Source organism: Platichthys flesus, chromosome 1 (assembly GCF_949316205.1).
Source record: "Platichthys flesus chromosome 1, fPlaFle2.1, whole genome shotgun sequence".
NCBI classification, from domain to species: Eukaryota; Metazoa; Chordata; class Actinopteri; order Pleuronectiformes; family Pleuronectidae; genus Platichthys; species Platichthys flesus.
The window spans coordinates 21,790,899-21,809,787 of NC_084945.1; the positions used below are offsets into that span (position 1 = coordinate 21,790,899).

The 18,889-nt window shown below is 42.4% G+C and overlaps 1 protein-coding gene across 1 annotated transcript in view; it reads right to left on the reverse strand.

Annotated features, from left to right (window-relative positions):
• The window catches only part of fto (FTO alpha-ketoglutarate dependent dioxygenase), a 119,528-nt gene that overhangs the window by 81,335 nt on the left and 19,304 nt on the right, over positions 1-18,889 (reverse strand). The window contains exons 2-7 of the mRNA XM_062388868.1: positions 17,651-17,728; positions 16,586-17,558; positions 13,284-13,409; positions 8,919-8,998; positions 7,878-8,021; positions 595-714 (exon numbers count right to left, since the gene is read on the reverse strand). Of these exons, the coding sequence (XP_062244852.1) occupies positions 595-714; positions 7,878-8,021; positions 8,919-8,998; positions 13,284-13,409; positions 16,586-17,558; positions 17,651-17,728 (1,521 nt within the window). The remainder of the gene's footprint in view (positions 1-594; positions 715-7,877; positions 8,022-8,918; positions 8,999-13,283; positions 13,410-16,585; positions 17,559-17,650; positions 17,729-18,889) is intronic.

The window sequence follows — 18,889 nt, forward strand, 5'->3', positions numbered from 1 at the left end:
TGTGTGCCCATGTTCCTCTCTAATAAAACTTCTGTGAGGCTTCGACAAACACATGACGCATCCTTCACAATGTACAGTGGTGGGAAGTGAGACAATCCATCATGTAATTTACTCACACACCCTCCTCTTGTGAGGAGCCCTATGTGGCGACAGATCACAAGCGGAGACATGTTGTGCATTTAGAGTTCAAACCCCTATTATTATTATTATCGTTATTATTGTGCCTTTAAGGATATCTTTGCTCGCTCATATGTTTTGCATTTTGCTTTCAGATGTAATATTAAAATCAGGGTCATTAAGTAATGTTCTATAATTTCTTGAAAGGAACTGCTTTTGGATAGTTAAATGTTTTGTATTATCTATTCACACCTATGTCTTGCATCTATTTTCTAAAACAAGACGGTAATCAGTGTAAAGCCTGGGACACACGCAGAAAAAATATTTTAAGCTACAGAAACAGCCTTCAAATTGAGATGAAAACAAGTCTCATTTGACCAATGTGAGTGGCACAGAATTGACGATACTCAGTGAATTCAGTCAGAGATATAAATCCAGACATGTGACCAGCACTGCGTCTGTCTGAGCGGACCTTACCATGGTTTCCAGGAGTTTCCAGTCCTTCTCCAGCTGCTCCATTGGTCTGGTCCACCAGCTGCAGAAGCGGGCGTAGCGCCGGCCCTGAAACCAGTACTGCCGCAGCCACTCAAACTCCACCTGCAAGACGCACACACACACACATACACATATGTTCATACACAATGAAATGATAGTTCAGACCGGCAATTTCCCCAAAACTTCTTCTAATCTCAGCATTTTTTCTAAAATAGTAAAACTTTACACATTACAGCATAACATTAATTTAATGTGGATGAAAATATTTGTTCGTATTGCTGCAAATTATGAGAGTATCATGTCAACCATTTATACATGTGACTTAAAGTCATACATGTTGGTAAAAATGTAATACATGAAAAACTGCTGTTAACCCGAATGTTTCGACAGATTTATTCCACAATTATTTGTCAACTAAGATATTTTTCGTAACTTAGGAATGCAACCTCTATAACAAGCTCACAAGTTACATACACTACTTTAAAGAATAATGTAACTTACTGACATTTTAGTAAATTGAACAAATATCCAATTTGACAGAAATCTTTATTATTTTTTTCTGTCCTATTTATATCCAACATTTCTACTTGTAAAAATATATTTCATTGATTGAAGATATTTCTTACAAACTGATAAAAAATCTCATCTCATCTCATTTTCATCCGCTTATCCGGGGTCGGGTCGCGGGGGGAGCAGCTCAAATATAAAAAATATAAAAAATAAAAAAATATCTGAAAATGTTCCTATAACCTCTGAGAGGTGACAAATAAATGTTGATGATTAATACATTTTTTTGTTCATTCAAACTGAGGGATATATTCTCATTAAAAAATTGTATCCTGCTTTCAGTCCTTATTAAAATGTCTCTGTACATTGAGGACACATATTTTTTTAATTACAGGCGTTAAAAACAATACAAACATTGGTCGTCTCTGGGACTAAACTCTCACCCTTACCAAACACAGAGTGCACACACGCAACACATTCGCACACAAATTTGAGTATATCTAGTCACACACACACATACCCACACACACACCCCAGACCCATACCCACACACACACCCACAGAAAGAGACACACCTTCAAGTCAGCACACCTGAGAACTCCACCCTCTTCCTCTTCTGCTCATTCTCTTCCCTTCCTTCCCCTCCTCTCCCCACACCCTCGCTCCATCTGGAGATGACAGTCCCGGCTGCCGAACCGCTCCCCTCTCCTCCACTGGGAGTGTTTTTCTTTCCTGCTCTTTTGAAGTGCTGATTTAATCCTCACAAGGATGCTTCATGTAGCCAGGTGTAGCCCTATCTATTTCCAAGTGTGTCTCTCTGTGTGCGTGTTTGTGTGTTTGTAGCTGCATGAGGATCAGTGTGTCGTGTGCCCCCGCAAGTGTCTGTCGACATAGGTGCGTTAGTGGCTTTGTTAATGTCTGTGCATACAATTGCTGCTGCGAGTGTGTATGTCAGAGATTGCCCCAATTGCTGCAAACGCAAATGTGAGACGTTGCGAGTTGCCCTCCCCCAAAACGTCCTACAAAGCATCATCCACCCAAAACAATGCACGCTCTATTACATTTTGACGAAGACAACTGTACAACACAAAACGTAGTCGCATACAAAGGACTCGCATATCAGAAGGGACTGAGAGCGCTATTGTTCCTTTTTCTGAAAACTATTTTGTTCATTGTTCTTCTAACACAGCATTAGTGAATGAGTATAGCAGAGTTTTTTTTGTAGCTATGAACTCACATAGTGACTAAAAGCTTTGAGCATTAGTTCTCTCAAAAAGGTGTAAGGATTCAACGGGTGAATATGACCGTTTGCCTCTTGTTGTTTCGGTTCACTGATGTTTCTGGCACCGATCATTCCACTCATGTAGCACAGACCTTTTTGGGATGAGCCTGTCATCAACTCTCATCTAACCCTGTCTCTGACAAATTATGTTCATATACAACTAATTTGTACTGGTTAATGAGTTCAGAGCAATGTCAGCTCCTAATAAAAAACACTGCACTCTCATACATTTCAATGAGGCCAGTCCACTGTTTCAGTGGGCAAGGGGTCAAACACCCCACAGTCATCTGGCACATCCCTTTCACGTGAACATGCTTCTATTGTTCACCTCACATTTTTGCAAGGAAAGACTATTGGGAACCATGTTAACTAGAATCCCACTCCGCAGATACCTCTGCCAAGGCCCCACAGGCCTGTTCTGCAGCAAATTGCACACACTCCTCGATATTAAGTGCCTAAATGTACCTACATGAATATAAAATTAAAGAACTTGATAAGTAGTTCCTGGATCAACACTAAAATCAAAGGCTTCTTTCCTGAGCCCTACCACTTCCTTACACCATGTTTCATGGTAATCCTCCAAGTAATTGTTGCAAAATCTTGTCTAAAAACAAGGATACAAACTAAACGACAAATAAACGGACAGGGGTGGAAACATAACCTCCTTAGCAGAGGTAAGAAGATCTATTCCCCAGCTAGTATGGCTGTTACAACAGGTACTGAAGTCAAATCAAATTCCCAATATCCAGGTTCATGCAAATTATGACACTGAGACTAAAATATTAGAATTGTTGATATTTTCAAGTGATGAATAAATGACAGGTCACCTACCATCCTGCCCCCTGAGCAGGTTCAAACAAAGGGAAGTCATTATTTGAATAAACAACTTGAGTGAGGTCTGTGTTGGGTAGAAGCTGCAAACAGTATCATCCTGCCATTTGCTTCCAAAGGGCTCTGATCACAGCAGGGATGACATGCAAGGACTGGGGCTTGTCAGGGAGAATACACAGCCAGTGGCACTGCTCAGCAGCCTCTCAGTCACTCCATACAACACACCCTTCAAAGAAATGTCATCCTTTATGGTCCCTTCAACACCCTCCAAATCCACTCCCCTTCGATCACTACAGCTCAAACACACAACAAAGCCTTTGAGCGCTGATATCGGACGTCCTTTTCTTTATATCTGTCCCTCCTTCCATCTCTATGATTGTCTGCCTGTCCTTTAGTGAGAAGAAACCAACCTGTGTCTCCACTTTGAGCCGACATGGCTGCCTGTCCCCCACTGCGCAGGCCAGTGGTAGCCACAAAGCTGGCCATCTAAAGCGACTTAGGAGTGCTGGCCAGTGTGGCATTTGGAGCCTGGCCACCCAGCTGAGTTACCAAGAGGGGAACGCTGACTAAATGCCACCTTTCCAGGCAGACAGATTGAAAGTGTGTGTAAAAGAGAGAGTGGTTGTTGGGGCTGGTTTTTTCCTCTCTGAGATGGCGCAGGGGGAGCGAGAGGGGAGCTAGTGGCTCCCCTGCGGCAGTCACTGTCATCTCTCCAGGTGATGGACACACTAACTACACATTAGCCCCACATTAGTTGACCGGCCGCCCACCATGGCAACTCTGGAGTTAAAGCCAAGTAGCCCCCTTTTTTCCCCATTTAATGAGGCGCACCTTCACGGTATTCCCTGAGCGGGTCCAATCAATTTCCAGGCCAGGGCCCTGAGGTTGGAACTGATGAGAATGGGATCGATCCCACTCTGCCGTCCTCTGTTTACCTTTGCCGGCCTCCTCACACATCAGCTGAGTCCACCCAGCTCACAGTTTACTGTAATCACACTCTTGCAAGAGTGGTCATACAACGGATAGGTTATACTGTACAAACACATCATGCTGTATACATTTCCAATTCTATTTATATCCATAAATTAAGGTTAAATTCTTTAACTCTTTGCCACAGAGTTAGGTAAAAGACGTCCTGCTGGCTTAACTGCCAAATCAATGTGACTAATCACTTAATAACAGCGGAATCAGTTCACTAAATCTGTGGTTAAATCCCGATTTGGGAGAACGCAGAGCAAGTGAAACCCAAATACCTTTAAAGCATTTTATCCCTTGTGGGAAGATCTTTATTTGTGTTGCACTTTCTAAACAAACTTACAAAGTACAAAGACGTTAAAAACACCCAATAAACCTGCAGAATGAACAATAAACATGTCTCACGTGAATTAGAAACAGTGTCAAAGGGTAATAAAACTGGTAAATCCAGGAGGAATAACAAGCACAGACTGCAAACTGCAAGCCTAATATATTTTGAGGCGTGATTTATAAGATTACAATGATATTGCCACGATAAGCCCCTCAGCTAAGGTGTTCCAAGACCTGAGAGCCTGGGGGACACATCCTGGCCTGGAAAACAGGACATAGGAAGGTCACACACTCCTGCTTCCACACGGTTTACTTTCTGCCAGAACATGTGCGGAAACCTTGTCCCACCCTTCAATATTTACAGTGGGGGTCTAGCATCATTAGAAGGGGTCCCTCAGGGCACTCTGTCACACACCCACCTGGGAAGTGACACAGTGGCTTTAAATGAGACAAGACGTTTGTTTCTGGGATTAGCATTTCAAAGACAAACATGCACATGGGGGCCGTGTGGCGATGCAATGTTAGACTACCTCCCCCCCCATCCCCCATCCCCGCAGAAGACAGGAGGTAAGATTAAAAAGAGACAGTGAGAAGGGCCGTGCCAAACAAACAGGTTGGAGCTTCAGTTGTCCTCAGTTCTTTCTCCGTCTCCCTTCGACGCCTACTTCAACTCGACGTCCTGGCCCATCCCCGTACACGCAGGCTCAGATGGCAGACGCTCTGGTTCATCACAGTCAGATGTCAGACCCTCCCGTGTCAACCCCCTTCCTGTTGCACCACATTGCACGATATCTGTGACACGTCAGCTGGTGCTAACTTGCTGTTTAGCACTTTTAAGGAGAGGCCCATAAGGCACTGCTCAGGTCAGGCCGCCTGCGTGTCTCCTGCTTGTTCACTTCTTGGTCGTCCATGTCAAACACGACCTGCGCAATATGCACCCGCCAAGAACAGAAGTGTGCCACCATCATAAATAACTCCAGCAACAATACATCACATAAGTGGGTGTTCTGCTCTCGTGGGCAACTCCAAACAAATGGCCACATCGATCATTGTGAGCGCCAGGTAGGGTGGGCTTGAGCCCCCGAGAGTGCCCCCCCAGCCCCACCCCTTACTTAAACATTTACACACAGACATAGTTTTTTTGAATAGCATTGTATTTTCCTGAATAAACCTTCTTTGTCCTCCTGGTGGGGGACAATACTTGGTAATCCTGTGGCGCTATGTGGCAAACTAGCAGGGGCTGCTAGTTCAACTAGCACAGCACTCCCCCTGCCACAGACAGCCCTATTGTTTGGCAGTGCTGAATAATTAATATTGTCTACAACCTTTAAACAACCTTACGTCAGACTCATCTGTCATGGCGTCCCACTGAGAGGCCTGGGCGCTAGCATTCGGCTAGGATGTGCGCTTTGAGCCCAGGGGTGTAAAGGGGGAGAGGTGAAGTGCTATATTAACTGTTGGCCTGCGGCAGGCTAACACAGGCGGTTGATGGCTCCGCAGACGGCCCCTCGCGTTCTTCTTTTTTGACCTCACTCCATCCCTCAATACCCCAAGCCAGCATCACTCATTATTGTGTGTGAAAAGGGGTTAAGGAGGGGAGTGGGGCATGACTCCATCTTTAGATAACATATGGAGAGGCTATTGCCTTACAATCCATCACAGGCCTGGACAAATGAGAACAACCTGGAATTCATATTGGAGGCCCCTCCTTGAGTAGAAACAACAAGGTAAGTTGAAGGGGGGCACTGGCCAGCTCAATTTCAGTTGTTTACAAAGCTTTCACCTGTTAGGAACTCAGGAACTCCCATGATGCAAAGGGAATGGAAAAGACGAATCAAACCATTCTACTTCACAATATCAATCACCTGTTTTACTGTATTGTTTGAGTACTGGATTTTAATTTCAATTTAGTTACTTGGGATAGTAGCAAAGTATAAGTAAACTGGTTTGATATTATCCTCCTAGATCAACTAATTAGAATTTGTTCTGGACCGTGTAAGCAGGTGCAGGTTTGTTTAAATAATAAACAAATTCTTTATCAAAAATGTTCATCTTATTAAAAAAGAAAAGATATATACATTATGTCACAACTTTCTGTTGCTCAGATAATTATTGATGATGATCCATATAAACTTCATTGTCTTGTTCTTTTTCTTATTTGTTTAGGGGGGAAAACACTAAAGAACATGTTGGACTTGACTTCACATAGAACTACTATAGAAAAAGAGGTGAGGGTGTGTGTATGCGTGTGTTTCTCCCGCAGTCTCAATGTCAAGAGTTTAATCTGTATATTTACAAAGTCCGGTTCAGTCTCCCCACAAGCCCAACACAGTTTAGTTCAATCCTGTTCAAACATATACTACAAAAATAATCCGTTCCGGATTTTTCTGCGGATCTTTGAAAGTAAACAGAAAGAGAAACGTCTGTGTCCCTGCAGTAACAACAGCGTTCATATAAACAATATCTTCAGGGTACTCTCTGTACTGTCGATGGTCAAGTCAAACATATATATTTGAGTTAACAGATCAATGTTTAGAAAACCACCATCTACTGACCAATCATCTTGGTTTATGGTATCACCATTCCTACAAGATCCCATGGAGCTTAGTGGGTAGATCAAGAGATGCTCTTAAGTGGACTATCACATTCAGAGACCAACAAACCCTTTGACTTTGCATGTTGACTTTTTGTATTATGGCCGAGGGTAAGCTCAACAGCTGGAGTGTAAGTAGAGAGGATCCCTTCTGTCTTCTTCATTTCCCTTTTTTCTGTTGACTGCAGATATGTCAAACCATTTCATAGTGCTTTATTTACCAATATCTACATACAAGGTATCTTACTGAAAAACTAAAGTGTGTACTTGCTGTACTTATAAGATATGAGAATAAGCCTACTCACCATTTTGAATTACATTTTGATATTTATTTCACACGGTGTTGTAGAGAACTCGCTCAGGAAAACCAAGGTTCACCAAGTTGAGAAACACCATTGTGTGACCGCTTAGTCTGACTGCGGTTTTAAGGCTTAATAAGGCCAGATAACGAAAAGATATCTTGAGCTTCGTTGAATTCCAGGTATTTCCAAACACTGGTTTAGGTCTCGTGCTTAAATGTGGAATATCAGGATAAATCACGGTGACAGCAGGTTTCAATACAATTTAACTCATATAGACTAAACAGTGTCTGTGCAAATAAACTTTCAGAGTTCCACACACTCAAAAAGGAAAACATGGAAAGACCACAGACTAATGTGCGCCAAATCATGCAAGACATGCACATATACAGACACACATGAACACACGCATGTTACAAAGAAAGAAAACACTCCACCATGTCCCCACCTCATTGTGAATCTCCTCACAGTGCTGTAGCGTTGTTGGCAGCAGGGCCAGCAGGCTTTGGGAGCCTGTCTCTGGGTCAGTGTGCAGGTTAGACAGGGCCTCTTGGCAGCGTGACTGGATGTAGGTCAGGGTCCCACTGGAACACTGGTAGGGAAGGGACAGAGCCAGTGTTGTACAAATAATGTCCATGCAGGGTTTAAGCTTTCAACCCGTGGTAGACGAGGTCTCAATGACTACTATATACTGTACAATTAAATACATTTACTCCTCGAGTATAATTGTGTTAAAAAAATTGTACAGTTCTTATTTAAGTGATCATATGTACATTTTTAGTGGAGTGAAGAACTTGTGCTTATGTGCTTGTTGAAAAGCTAACACAACCCGTCAAGCCAAATAAGGTTATGTTGTCTTTGTGTAATTTCTTTACTTACATCCTGTTTTATTTTACGTTCTGACCTTGCCTCTTGTTTCAGACACTTGTGTTTGTCTCCACCTGCGTCTTGTTAGTCACTCCCCTTTAGAGTCTATAGGCTTTCCCCTCGTCTCTGTCAGTTGCCAGTTCGTCTTTCTACCCCTGTGTCAAGAGTGCCAGGATTTATTCCATTTATATTGCGTTTTCTGACCTTAGCCAGTTTTTTGGTTGGTTTGCTTCGCTGCCTGCTTTCCTGTGTACCAACCATTTTTGTATTATGGACTATCAGTTTACCTGTTGCCTTCCGAGTCCTGCTTTTGAGTCCAACCTCCTTCTAGTCGTTACAAAAGCTTTAGTAAAATATAGATTCAAATTTTTTTTCGAGATTAATTATTATAAATATTAAAATTTCACCGAAAAAAGACATTAAAGATACATTTCATTTGTTATATATATATATATATATATATAAAAAAAAAAAGGTTTTAACAAGACACCAGTTGAAGTCCTTCCTTAAAACAGCGCATAAGCACCAGCAGCCGACCTTATCGAAACCAATAAACAACATGCCAATACACAATAAGTTTGAAACAGTCGTGTTTTCCTTCTCAGGCCTGTTTGCTTCTCACCTCGGCCACTCTGTGTGTGGAGCTGAAGCGTGCAGAGTCTCCAGCTAGGACACAGTGCTGGTGGGTACTGTTCAGGTCATCTGGTAAATACACAAAACAGAAAATCCTCACAACATAGTACCAGTACAACCAGGAATAGCCCATTTATCCGACATAAATAAATGAACCAAAATACAATAAGCGCAACGAGTGCTAGAAGATGTCGTACTTTGATATGGGGTTTATTTTTATTGCAATAAAGAATAGAGGAAACTATATAAAGCAAAATAATTGATAAAAACAGAAGAACAGATGAAAGGCAGAGTGATAATGAACATGACAAGTAAATCACCTTGTACTCTCAGATAGATTGCGTTTGGTCCAGCACTGAATCGAATAGAATGAGCAGCACTGTACTATAATTTTAATTAACAAACAAAACCAGATCGCACTCAATCTGTCAAGATGGAAGCTCCACACCGACAAACATTTGTCCAATATCGCAGGAGCTTTACAAAGAGGCCTTACTGCTGTTTCCTGTGTATCCCTCCATGTGTTTCTTTGTGTGTATAGATGTTTCTCAGCTCTGCCATTATTTGCCTCACACCAATAATTAATTTAGCCATGACAGAGCTGTCATTCACAGCACATGTGCATATTTACACCCGCCTTGAGCAAGAGTACACCGGCTAATGCCTGTGATTTGAAAGTCAAACAGCCAAATGCTTTGGGAGAAAGATATTATTGTTTGGTGGGAGGGGAAAAAAAGGATGGTGACAAACAAAACAACTTGCCGGTGTTTTCTTCACCCTGATGAGATTGTGAGGGATTAGGTCTCTGGGCAGAATTACTCTGCGTCTTTAAAACTGTTTATATCCAATAACAAATTATCTCCATCAATCTGTTCTTTTCTTGGCGCGTCTGATGCGTCAGTGGGATCAGGGGGGAGTAGAGGCAAACTCGATAACTGTAATAAATATTTATCTTTCTTTCAACCCCTGTGCCTGCTGCCACTTGTCCTCCTTTTCCAGGAAGCAGGCTTTTAAATATATTGGGTCAACTCTTTCCCCCAGTCCCTCTGTGCATTGGGAGCAGGAAATCTGATTATTGAACAGGCCTGGTGTCAAGACTTGCATTGTTCTTTTTTAACCACTGAAATTCCATTTGGGTGGAAATGATGGTGATTCAATTTGCCTCAAGCAGCTCAGACATTAGCAGTTCAAAAGGGCCACCCTGCGACATATAGTGCTGAAAAGACATTATGGGGTCTGTGGTTGTACACCATTGTAGTTTTCTTTTCACACCACAAAACTACTTATCATATGGTGTATGTCACCAAAACACAGGTGCGATTTATATCCTCTTTTTAGCAGTGATCGTTCGGTTGCCGTGAACATGCATGTGCCGGAGACGTGAGTGAAGCCATGTGCTTCCTTCAATAAGCAGGGGACAGGATTCGTTGCATGTGTGAGAGCATTTATTTTTGTGCACATGAGCTGTGCGAATTTATAGGTGCGTGCATATGTCTGTGCACCGTGCCAAGTCTTTAATGCAGGTAGACGGACCAAGGACTGTGTGAGCCGCTATCGTTGTGCAGCAGTTGGCCTCTCAAGGGCGTGCTCACCAAGTGGAGCATAAATCCCCACTGATCCGCGACAGTCAAGTCCCATTAGAATGGTCTGCACAACAGCCCATCACTCTATTATCATGGCTGGCCTGAAGCTGACTGTTCTATTGTAAATCTTATCCAGCTAAAGGAGGTTGGGCTTCAAGCCCTTTATATTAGGTACAGACACTGCCGCTCACGCATGAAAACATTGTAGCTTCAAAGAGTCAACTTCTGGAATTGATTAAAACATTCCTCTTTCTCACTTGGACAGGAACTTATTCAGATTGACAAATACTGACTAGTACAGTATTTTTGGTAAAAAAACAAAATGAAATTACTCAGACCCATGACTTTGTACTTTGCAGTAATCCTGTCATAAACATCCTCTTGGTTAAATATCTACAACCTTTACACCTGGATGTGGTCAGTTTGTTCTAGTAACACTGACCTATCCTTTCAAGGGCCATACGATTGGATGGAACTTATTTGTGAATTTGTCATCTTCAATGTTAAAGTCCTCAGATGCTTTAAATACTGTTTGACAAACTCATATCAGGCTGTCATATGCCCTTTACTCAAAATGGCCTCTGTATAGCCTCTACCATAAAGGCCTGATTGATGGAGGGCTGCTGAGATCGTCGTCCTTATATGACAGCATTCGGTCCAGTTGTCCAAGAATAAGATAAGTTAGTCCTTCATCCTCCATCTTGAGACAGACCTTTCACATTTTGTCTCACATAAATAGAGCTACTGTTACTATGCATTACCATACACTTTTTTATTGACAATGAATATTATCATGTGGCAAATAATATTAATCCTTCTATTGCTGACCCTAGTAACAACAATAACCCCTATAACTCTTGAAATACGAAGGTAAATATTGTGTACATAATAAGTTTTTTACATTTCATTTTTCTTGAAGTTAATCCAAACCTCTCCTGTAGGAATTGTGCATTTTTTGTAAAGATAAAGATTCTTCTGAGTTTAGAATTTGATCTGTTGCTGAAAGACAAAATTAAAGTCAACAAATAGAACACAAAGACCTTATATGGAGCATTTATATGTACTAAGTATAGGCTTTTAGATTATGTAGGTTACATCCTCCTAACTCTAAACCCTTCATTTCAGAATTAACATCTTCACAGTATTTATGATATTGACATTTCAACAGAGGGCACAGGTAGTAGATCAGTCTCATCATAGGAAAACACTGGCAGCATATGTGATTGTGTCTAAGATGGATATACTTATTTACTGTTGAAGGGATCAAAACAGTGATCTTTTAATCACACAAAAGCTTCTAATCACAAGGTCAAATACTTATGCAATATTCATCATATATGTAGGCTAAAAGATTATACCAAATAAAATGAGAAAATATGGAAATAAAGAAGATTATCCTGGTGTATTGATTTTACACAAATATTACTATAATATCTCTAATAATAATGCTTTGGTAGCTGTTGTGAGTCCAGCAGGTGGAAAGATGGAGTTTTAAAACACATGCAGGAGACACATCTGTTGAAGGACAAACAGTTAGAAGTAAAAAGTTAATGGAAGAGAGGACTGATTGGGATGGATAATAACACAATTTCATAAATTATTGCAATATTATTTTCATCAATATAACTGGTTCAATGTGTATCGATATATCGCTAATGAATTGTATGTAAGCACAGTGAGGATGCTCATCTCATCATCACTCATCGTCATCCGCTTATCCGGGGTCGGGTCGCGGGGGGAGCAGCTCAAGCAGGGGGCCCCAGACTTCCCTTTCCCGGGCCACATTGACCAGCTCTGACGGGGGGATCCCGAGGCGTTCCCAGGCCAGTGTTGAGATATAATCTCTCCACCTAGTCCTGGGTCTTCCCCGAGGTCTCCTCCCCACTGGACGTGCCTGAAAAACCTCCCACCAGATGCCCGAACCACCTCAGCTGACTCCTTTTTAAGTAAAGGAGCAGCGGCTCTAATCCGAGTTCCTCACGGATGACTGAGCTTCTCACCCTATCCCTAAGGGAGACGCCAGCCACCCTTCTGAGAAAACTCATCTCGGCCGCTTGTACCCGCGATCTCGTCCTTTCGGTCGGATGCAGTGAGGATGCATAATACATAATTGAGTTACCTCACACTTGTGACGTGTTATACTGTTTATCAAGTGATTGTCGTTCCCTCCTCATGAAGAGTTTAGAGCAAAAATCGAATTTTAAACATAAATAAATAATAATCTGACATTAATGATAATTATTCATATGTTTATAGCTTGATATATGTGAAAAAATGTCCTCACATTCAGAAAACATGGGAAAGCTGGGAAGGCCAAAGAAGGGCGGGTGAAGGCGGCTACAGCAGCCAAAAGCATTAAGCTTTGATTTACACCCCTGTGGCCTGCTGTCTGTCCTCTCCATAGAGACATAGTCAGCGCTGGGTCACAGGACTTCAAAAAATAACATTTGGTTTTCCTAACCTCTCTAATGCACACAATTTCATGGCACCTTAAAGCTCCGTGTTCGGGCCAAGTAACCCCACTCGCACACGAATGCACACAAACTCACGCACAGACACACACCTCAGCTCCATTCGACAGCATGGGAAGTGAGACTGGAGTGCATCCTTCTGCCATGGGTCATTTGGGACAAAGTAGAAGAAACACTAAAACACAGGGAAACAAAAGGGTTCCTCCCTCCAAAGTCAGACATGGTGGGGAGTGTGGCTGAGCTGTGGGAGCAACGTGTTTACATGACCATATGCGTGTGTGTAGTGTAAGATTTACTAACCTCTCATGTAATAGCAGTCTCCAGACTCCAGTGGCAGCGCCAGGCCAGGTGTGTGGATGTCCCAGGCCACCTTGAGCCCAATCCTCCAGCTTGCCTTCTCATCACTGCTTCCTTCACTGCTCTCACCTGTCAGTCACACACAGCTCAACTCACTGTTACATTCAATTTTACAATTATCTCAACTTTCCAGGCATTGTATTGATGCTTTCATCCACTGGGTGTAGAAATGTCATAAGTGTAGTTATATTTCAGACACAGTTTTCAGACATGAACTCCGAATCAAGTTTGCTTTTCACATATGAAGAACACAGTAGGGTATTGTCTGGGTTTGATGCATTTACACCAACAGGAACATCCTGAACATTCAGGTGAAGCCTGGGTAGAGCACGAAGGAGGCAAAACATTATGTATAAATTCGACTACAGAAAGAGAAGTGTTTTTGATTACAGCAGATTGAAGATGGGATAAGAAGCCACTGCCTCAGCTGTAGAGTTTGTTGTTGACAAAAATGCTACAAGCTTTTGGACCCAGCCATAAAATCAGCGATAGGGTCGACAGAGATATACAGGTAAGTAGAATTATTATATATATATATATATTCTTATCATTTTACAGCCAAGCACTGTGGGATTTTCCTGTTGTATTCTTACATTGGTTCACTCAGACAACAAAAATTGACTGATTAAGAGCAATATTAATGTTATTAATTAATATAGTCTAATCAACAATTCTTTGCACATCTGCAAATGTAAATACATTAAACGGAAAAGTCCAATAACAATGCCCATTTATTAATTGTTGCCAAAAAAAACAAGTTAAATTAAACAATTTAAAGCATTACTACTTGGAACAGTAATAAATGTAATGGTTGAATCCATACCACCCAAACAATGGATGTTAGATGTGTGGAAGAATCACTTAGAAGGCGAGTAGAAGTGATATGTGTGGCTGTGATCTTATTGGCTGTTAGCACAGGATCTTTACGCCATCATTATGCTGTGCAAGAGGAAATAGTTGGATAAAAGCTCTTGATGGTCTTTAGTGTGTTATTAGACAGTAGGCATCCTATGATACTCCTGTTTCTGGGGCCATTCACTGTAACCACCTCCCCTGTTCTCCTCTCTCCTTCCATTCTTACATGGCGTACTAAGAAAACAAGATTTGGCTTGGCTGGCCAACACCCTTCAACAAAATCAATACTAAAGTCTTTCTAGGCCTCTCTACCCCGCAGCTGCCTTTTCCTTTGCTCAGCACGGATAAATAGTAACTTAATTTCCAGCCATTGTGCTCTGAGAGCCAGCTAATGACAGCACTCCCCAAGGCTTCAGGAATGGTGGAAGATCATCCTCCATGTGCTGGAAAACGCTCAGTCGTGGCAGATTCCTTTGGATCAGCGCAGCGGAGGAAAAAACACAGCTCAGAACACTTGTCTGGCTAGGCAAAAATAAAAGGTGAGACTGCTCAAAGAGAAATAAAAAAGGCTCTCTCAGATGACATGCAAAGATTTTATCTCCGTAAATCTAAGATGCCTAATGTGCTGTGTTTCTTTCTTCTAGAAACGTGCAACATTCCTCAAGTAACAATTTCCTTAGCTGGTTCTGTGAGCCCTGAACAGCAGCAACTGGAATATATCTCTGTGGCACTCGGCTCAGACTTTCCTCTCTAAAGTCTGGAGCTGAGGGGTCACTCAGAGCTCGAGACGACACAGCTGCTATGCACAGCAATATGATTCAGCACACTGTTTGAAGCTCGTGTTCACAGGGTCAGAGTTGAAATGGCTTAGAACAAATCATCGAAGCAGACCTCCAGAGCAGGTGTTTCTGGTTAAGAAACCCCAATGAAGAAAGAGCAGCTGTAAAGTGTGTTGGGATGTCAGAGCAGTTGGCACTACACCTGTGTCATACTGTAAAATTCTCAGGACACAGATGAGAGTGCTCACCTTCAATAGTGCAGTGCATGTACAGCAGTGGTTCTTAAACTGGGGAGGGGGGGCATAGAGCCACGACAGGAGGGAGGGGTGGATGCCGAAGGGGGAAATTTGGAGTAAAACTAAAGCTGTTTTCAGACATGACTCCGGAAAATGTCTGGACAAATGAGTTCACACACCATGCAGACTTTACCTTTCACATATGTACAATGCAGCAGGAAATAGTCCAGGTCAGACACAGTCACAACGACAGGGAAATCTAGGTAGCGCTCAGGTGAGGGTATCTTTATAACATATAAATTCTGCTGAAGAAGTCATGTGTTTTTGTTCAGAGCGCATTGACAAAAGAGCTCTTAAATCTTGTCTGTCCTCTTCTTGGTCTTCTACATGTATGACACCTCTCTTTTATCCTAGGATATTTATAATCTATAGTTATCAATTTTACATCTATTGGGTAATAGAAACATCATCAACGTGCTCACTTTTCTCTGGACATAATCCTGCTTAAGATAAATTAAAATAAAGACTAATGGACAAAGATGCTTCATTAATCGGTTAATGTTCTGAGTATTTTTTTTTACATTACAAAAAAATGGTTGTATGGTTGTGCATTCCATTGTATTACATACTATCCAAATTTGTGTGAAAAGAATAATATAAATTACAACAACGTTAATTCAGGTACAACACTACACATGGTGGTTCTCTCCTCTTTAGCTGTTTTGAATATTATCTAGAAAGCAAAGTTCTCCCCTGGCTTACACTCTATCAACTCCATCAGCAAATACGATAAGCTCTTGAAAAAGTGCACATTCCGTAATTAGGAGACAACGTATTTTCCATTACGTACAGTCAGGAACACTTTTCAAAGCAGGGCTCATTATTCCATATCAGATAATTGCACATTGATCATTTCTTGGGGAAATGATTTAGATGAGATGCAGTGCGTGTGATAAGGCCTGTTTGCTAGACTGCACCATTGAGCGCACTTTAAGAGCTCAGATCTAAATGTCTGTGATCTCCCGACGCAAAGTCAGTGATAAGGCTGTCGGCGGCAAGCTGGTGATGACATTTGATAATGCCCTGACACTATCACACAGACAGATCTAATGGTTGCCTCACCAGAGGCCATGTGTACAGCTGCCACAGCGCTGCTGTAGGGCCATAATACACAAGGTTAGCTGCATCTGATCCACTATAAAGCAAATTAGATAAGTTGATGGGATACTGAAGTGAAAAAAGGAATCTTAATTTCAGAAACCGACTCGCTTGATCTACTTTGAATGAAGTTGTTTAGGATTTAAATAACTGATTCTAAAGTGTTTCATCTGAGGTTCACAATGTTCAGTCTTTGTCACACAGCTAGAACCCTTACCTTTGTCATTGTGACAGCTATAGCTGTAAACGGCCACTGGGGAATGAGAGACCAGGTTCTCATCATGGTGCCACCCTACCGCCATTTTCCCCATGCCGTAGTATGGCTCCTCTTTCAGATGGCTCATAGCTGCTGGGTCCATGTAGTTGAGTAAGGTGACATTGAACTTGACCAGACCAGTGCATACCTGTGGCGGACTGGGCTGGGAACATCCCTGCCTACTTGGCTGTTCCTCCTTGTCTTCAATGTGGTGATCTGACAGGCTGTGCTTTAGATGGGACACAGGTTTCTCCTGGAGTCCCAGTCCCACAGGTTCAGTCTCCGTGCCAATGATAGTCTTGGTCGCCCAGCTCTGACATTTCCCTTCACTTAGTTCCAGGCCTGCTGCAACACTGGATTCACTTGGTTTGGCCTGGGAGGACTCTCCCTCCTCACTGCTTGGTTTGGACTCAATGTCCCACTCCTCACTCTGCTTGGACTCCGTGTCCCCTTCCTCACTCTGTCGGGACTCGGAGTCCCCTCCTTCACTGTTCTTGGAGTCTTCACTATGTTTAGATTCCGTGTCACCCTCTTTACCCTGTTTGGCATCTACCTCCCCCTTTGCACATTGCGCTACCTTGTCACCTTCTCCTTGAGACACGTCTGAGCAGAACAAGGTGTTAAGCTCCCACAATGCTTTGCAAGCAGCACTCAAGTCAGGGTCACAACAGTTTAGTCCTCTGACCTCAGCGTCCTCACTGTGCCAGGGGATGGCAAAGAGCCGCGTGTCAAGATAGCGATAGGTGTGGCCAGGCTCCCCCAGCAGAACCCGTGACACGGCAGTGAATACATCTCGTTCACGGACACGAACCAGATCCCTTAGTAGGCAGCCCTTACTTCTCAGGGTGAGCATAGCTGCCTGCACCCGGCCATGGAGCTCAGCAGGCAGCGAGCAGGATCTCCTCACAACCAGGCCAGTGTAACTGGAATCCCACTGGGAAACAGAAGACATTTTCATCAAAATGACACTAACACAATTTCACTAGCTTTACATTTACAAACATTTTCTGAGTGTGGCTGACTCACCAGGTGCTGAAAGCCCCGGTCTGAAGGTCCCAGAAAGGGGATCTTCTGATCTCCCAACTCATGGAGTAGCTTCCGCCTCTGTGGAGCAGAACACAGTAGAACAAGCTGATAAGCAGCTGCAATAATCTGTTGCATTTAGCTACTTTGTGTTTTTTAACAAACTAACTTTGATTTCTAAGTTAAAAATGGCCTGGACTTTTCTTTTTTAATCTGACACTTTCAGTATAGAGCTTTTCGCCAGAGGAAGGAGGTTGATCGGCAAAAAGTCTAAAAAACACAAATTTACATATCCAAAGCCAAACTCCAGAATACATTCAGTTTTTGCATGGACCCCTATTTGGTAGAAGTCTGAAATGTCCTAACAGAAATCACGCAACTGAATCAGAAGGGGCTTAACGTTTTTATTAATGAACGAGATTTAACAATTGATGCATTCAAACCCAGCCGCCATATCACAGAAACCTGGTAACTACTCATTTTCATTGACGTCTCACAGTTTTATGATTTTTTGCGAACGCTGCTGTGGGGGTTCCTCACAACCTTATAAAAGTTGGCCTGTGCCATATAGGGCTGCTCCAATATAACTGTTATAACCTGGTGGACGGATCAAAGTGCCTTTCATTGGGCCACATTCCACTTTGACCTGTAAATCCAATGGCAACTGGCATAAAAACTGTATTCCCAAATAAATTTCACAACCGTTTCCCCAGCCTACCCCATTCTTCCCTCCTGTGTGAGCTTGTGTGAGTGTTACTGTGTGTTCACTCTGTATGGTGTCTCAGCACCAGTAGAAGGACAACTGTCACCAGCACGCCACTATCTTTTTACATCTCTTAAAGTTTTGGGGAACAAGCCTTTTGATTCACCAAAATAAGTTCTGACTTTTAAAGGAAAATAAAATGTCCTGGTAATAACCCCGAAGTACAGGTATAAAGAGGATGTGTCCCAACTTAAAAGGGAGCTGGATCAAAAAAGAGGGCAAGTGGTCAAACTAGGTGCATTAAAGACAGGACAGAGGAAAACAGATCCAAATAATGGTGGCAGAAGAAATGGGAGGGCATCAGATCTGAGGAATTGTGGCGATTTTACCTTGAGGGCTGAATCTTTACCTTAGGCTAAACAACACAACACCTACAGAAAGTTGTTTTAGAGGATACACATGAGTATAGAGGCCTTCCAAGTTATTCTGGAACAAAAAAAAACAGACTTGCAGACAGTTGGAATCTAAAAAACAAAACA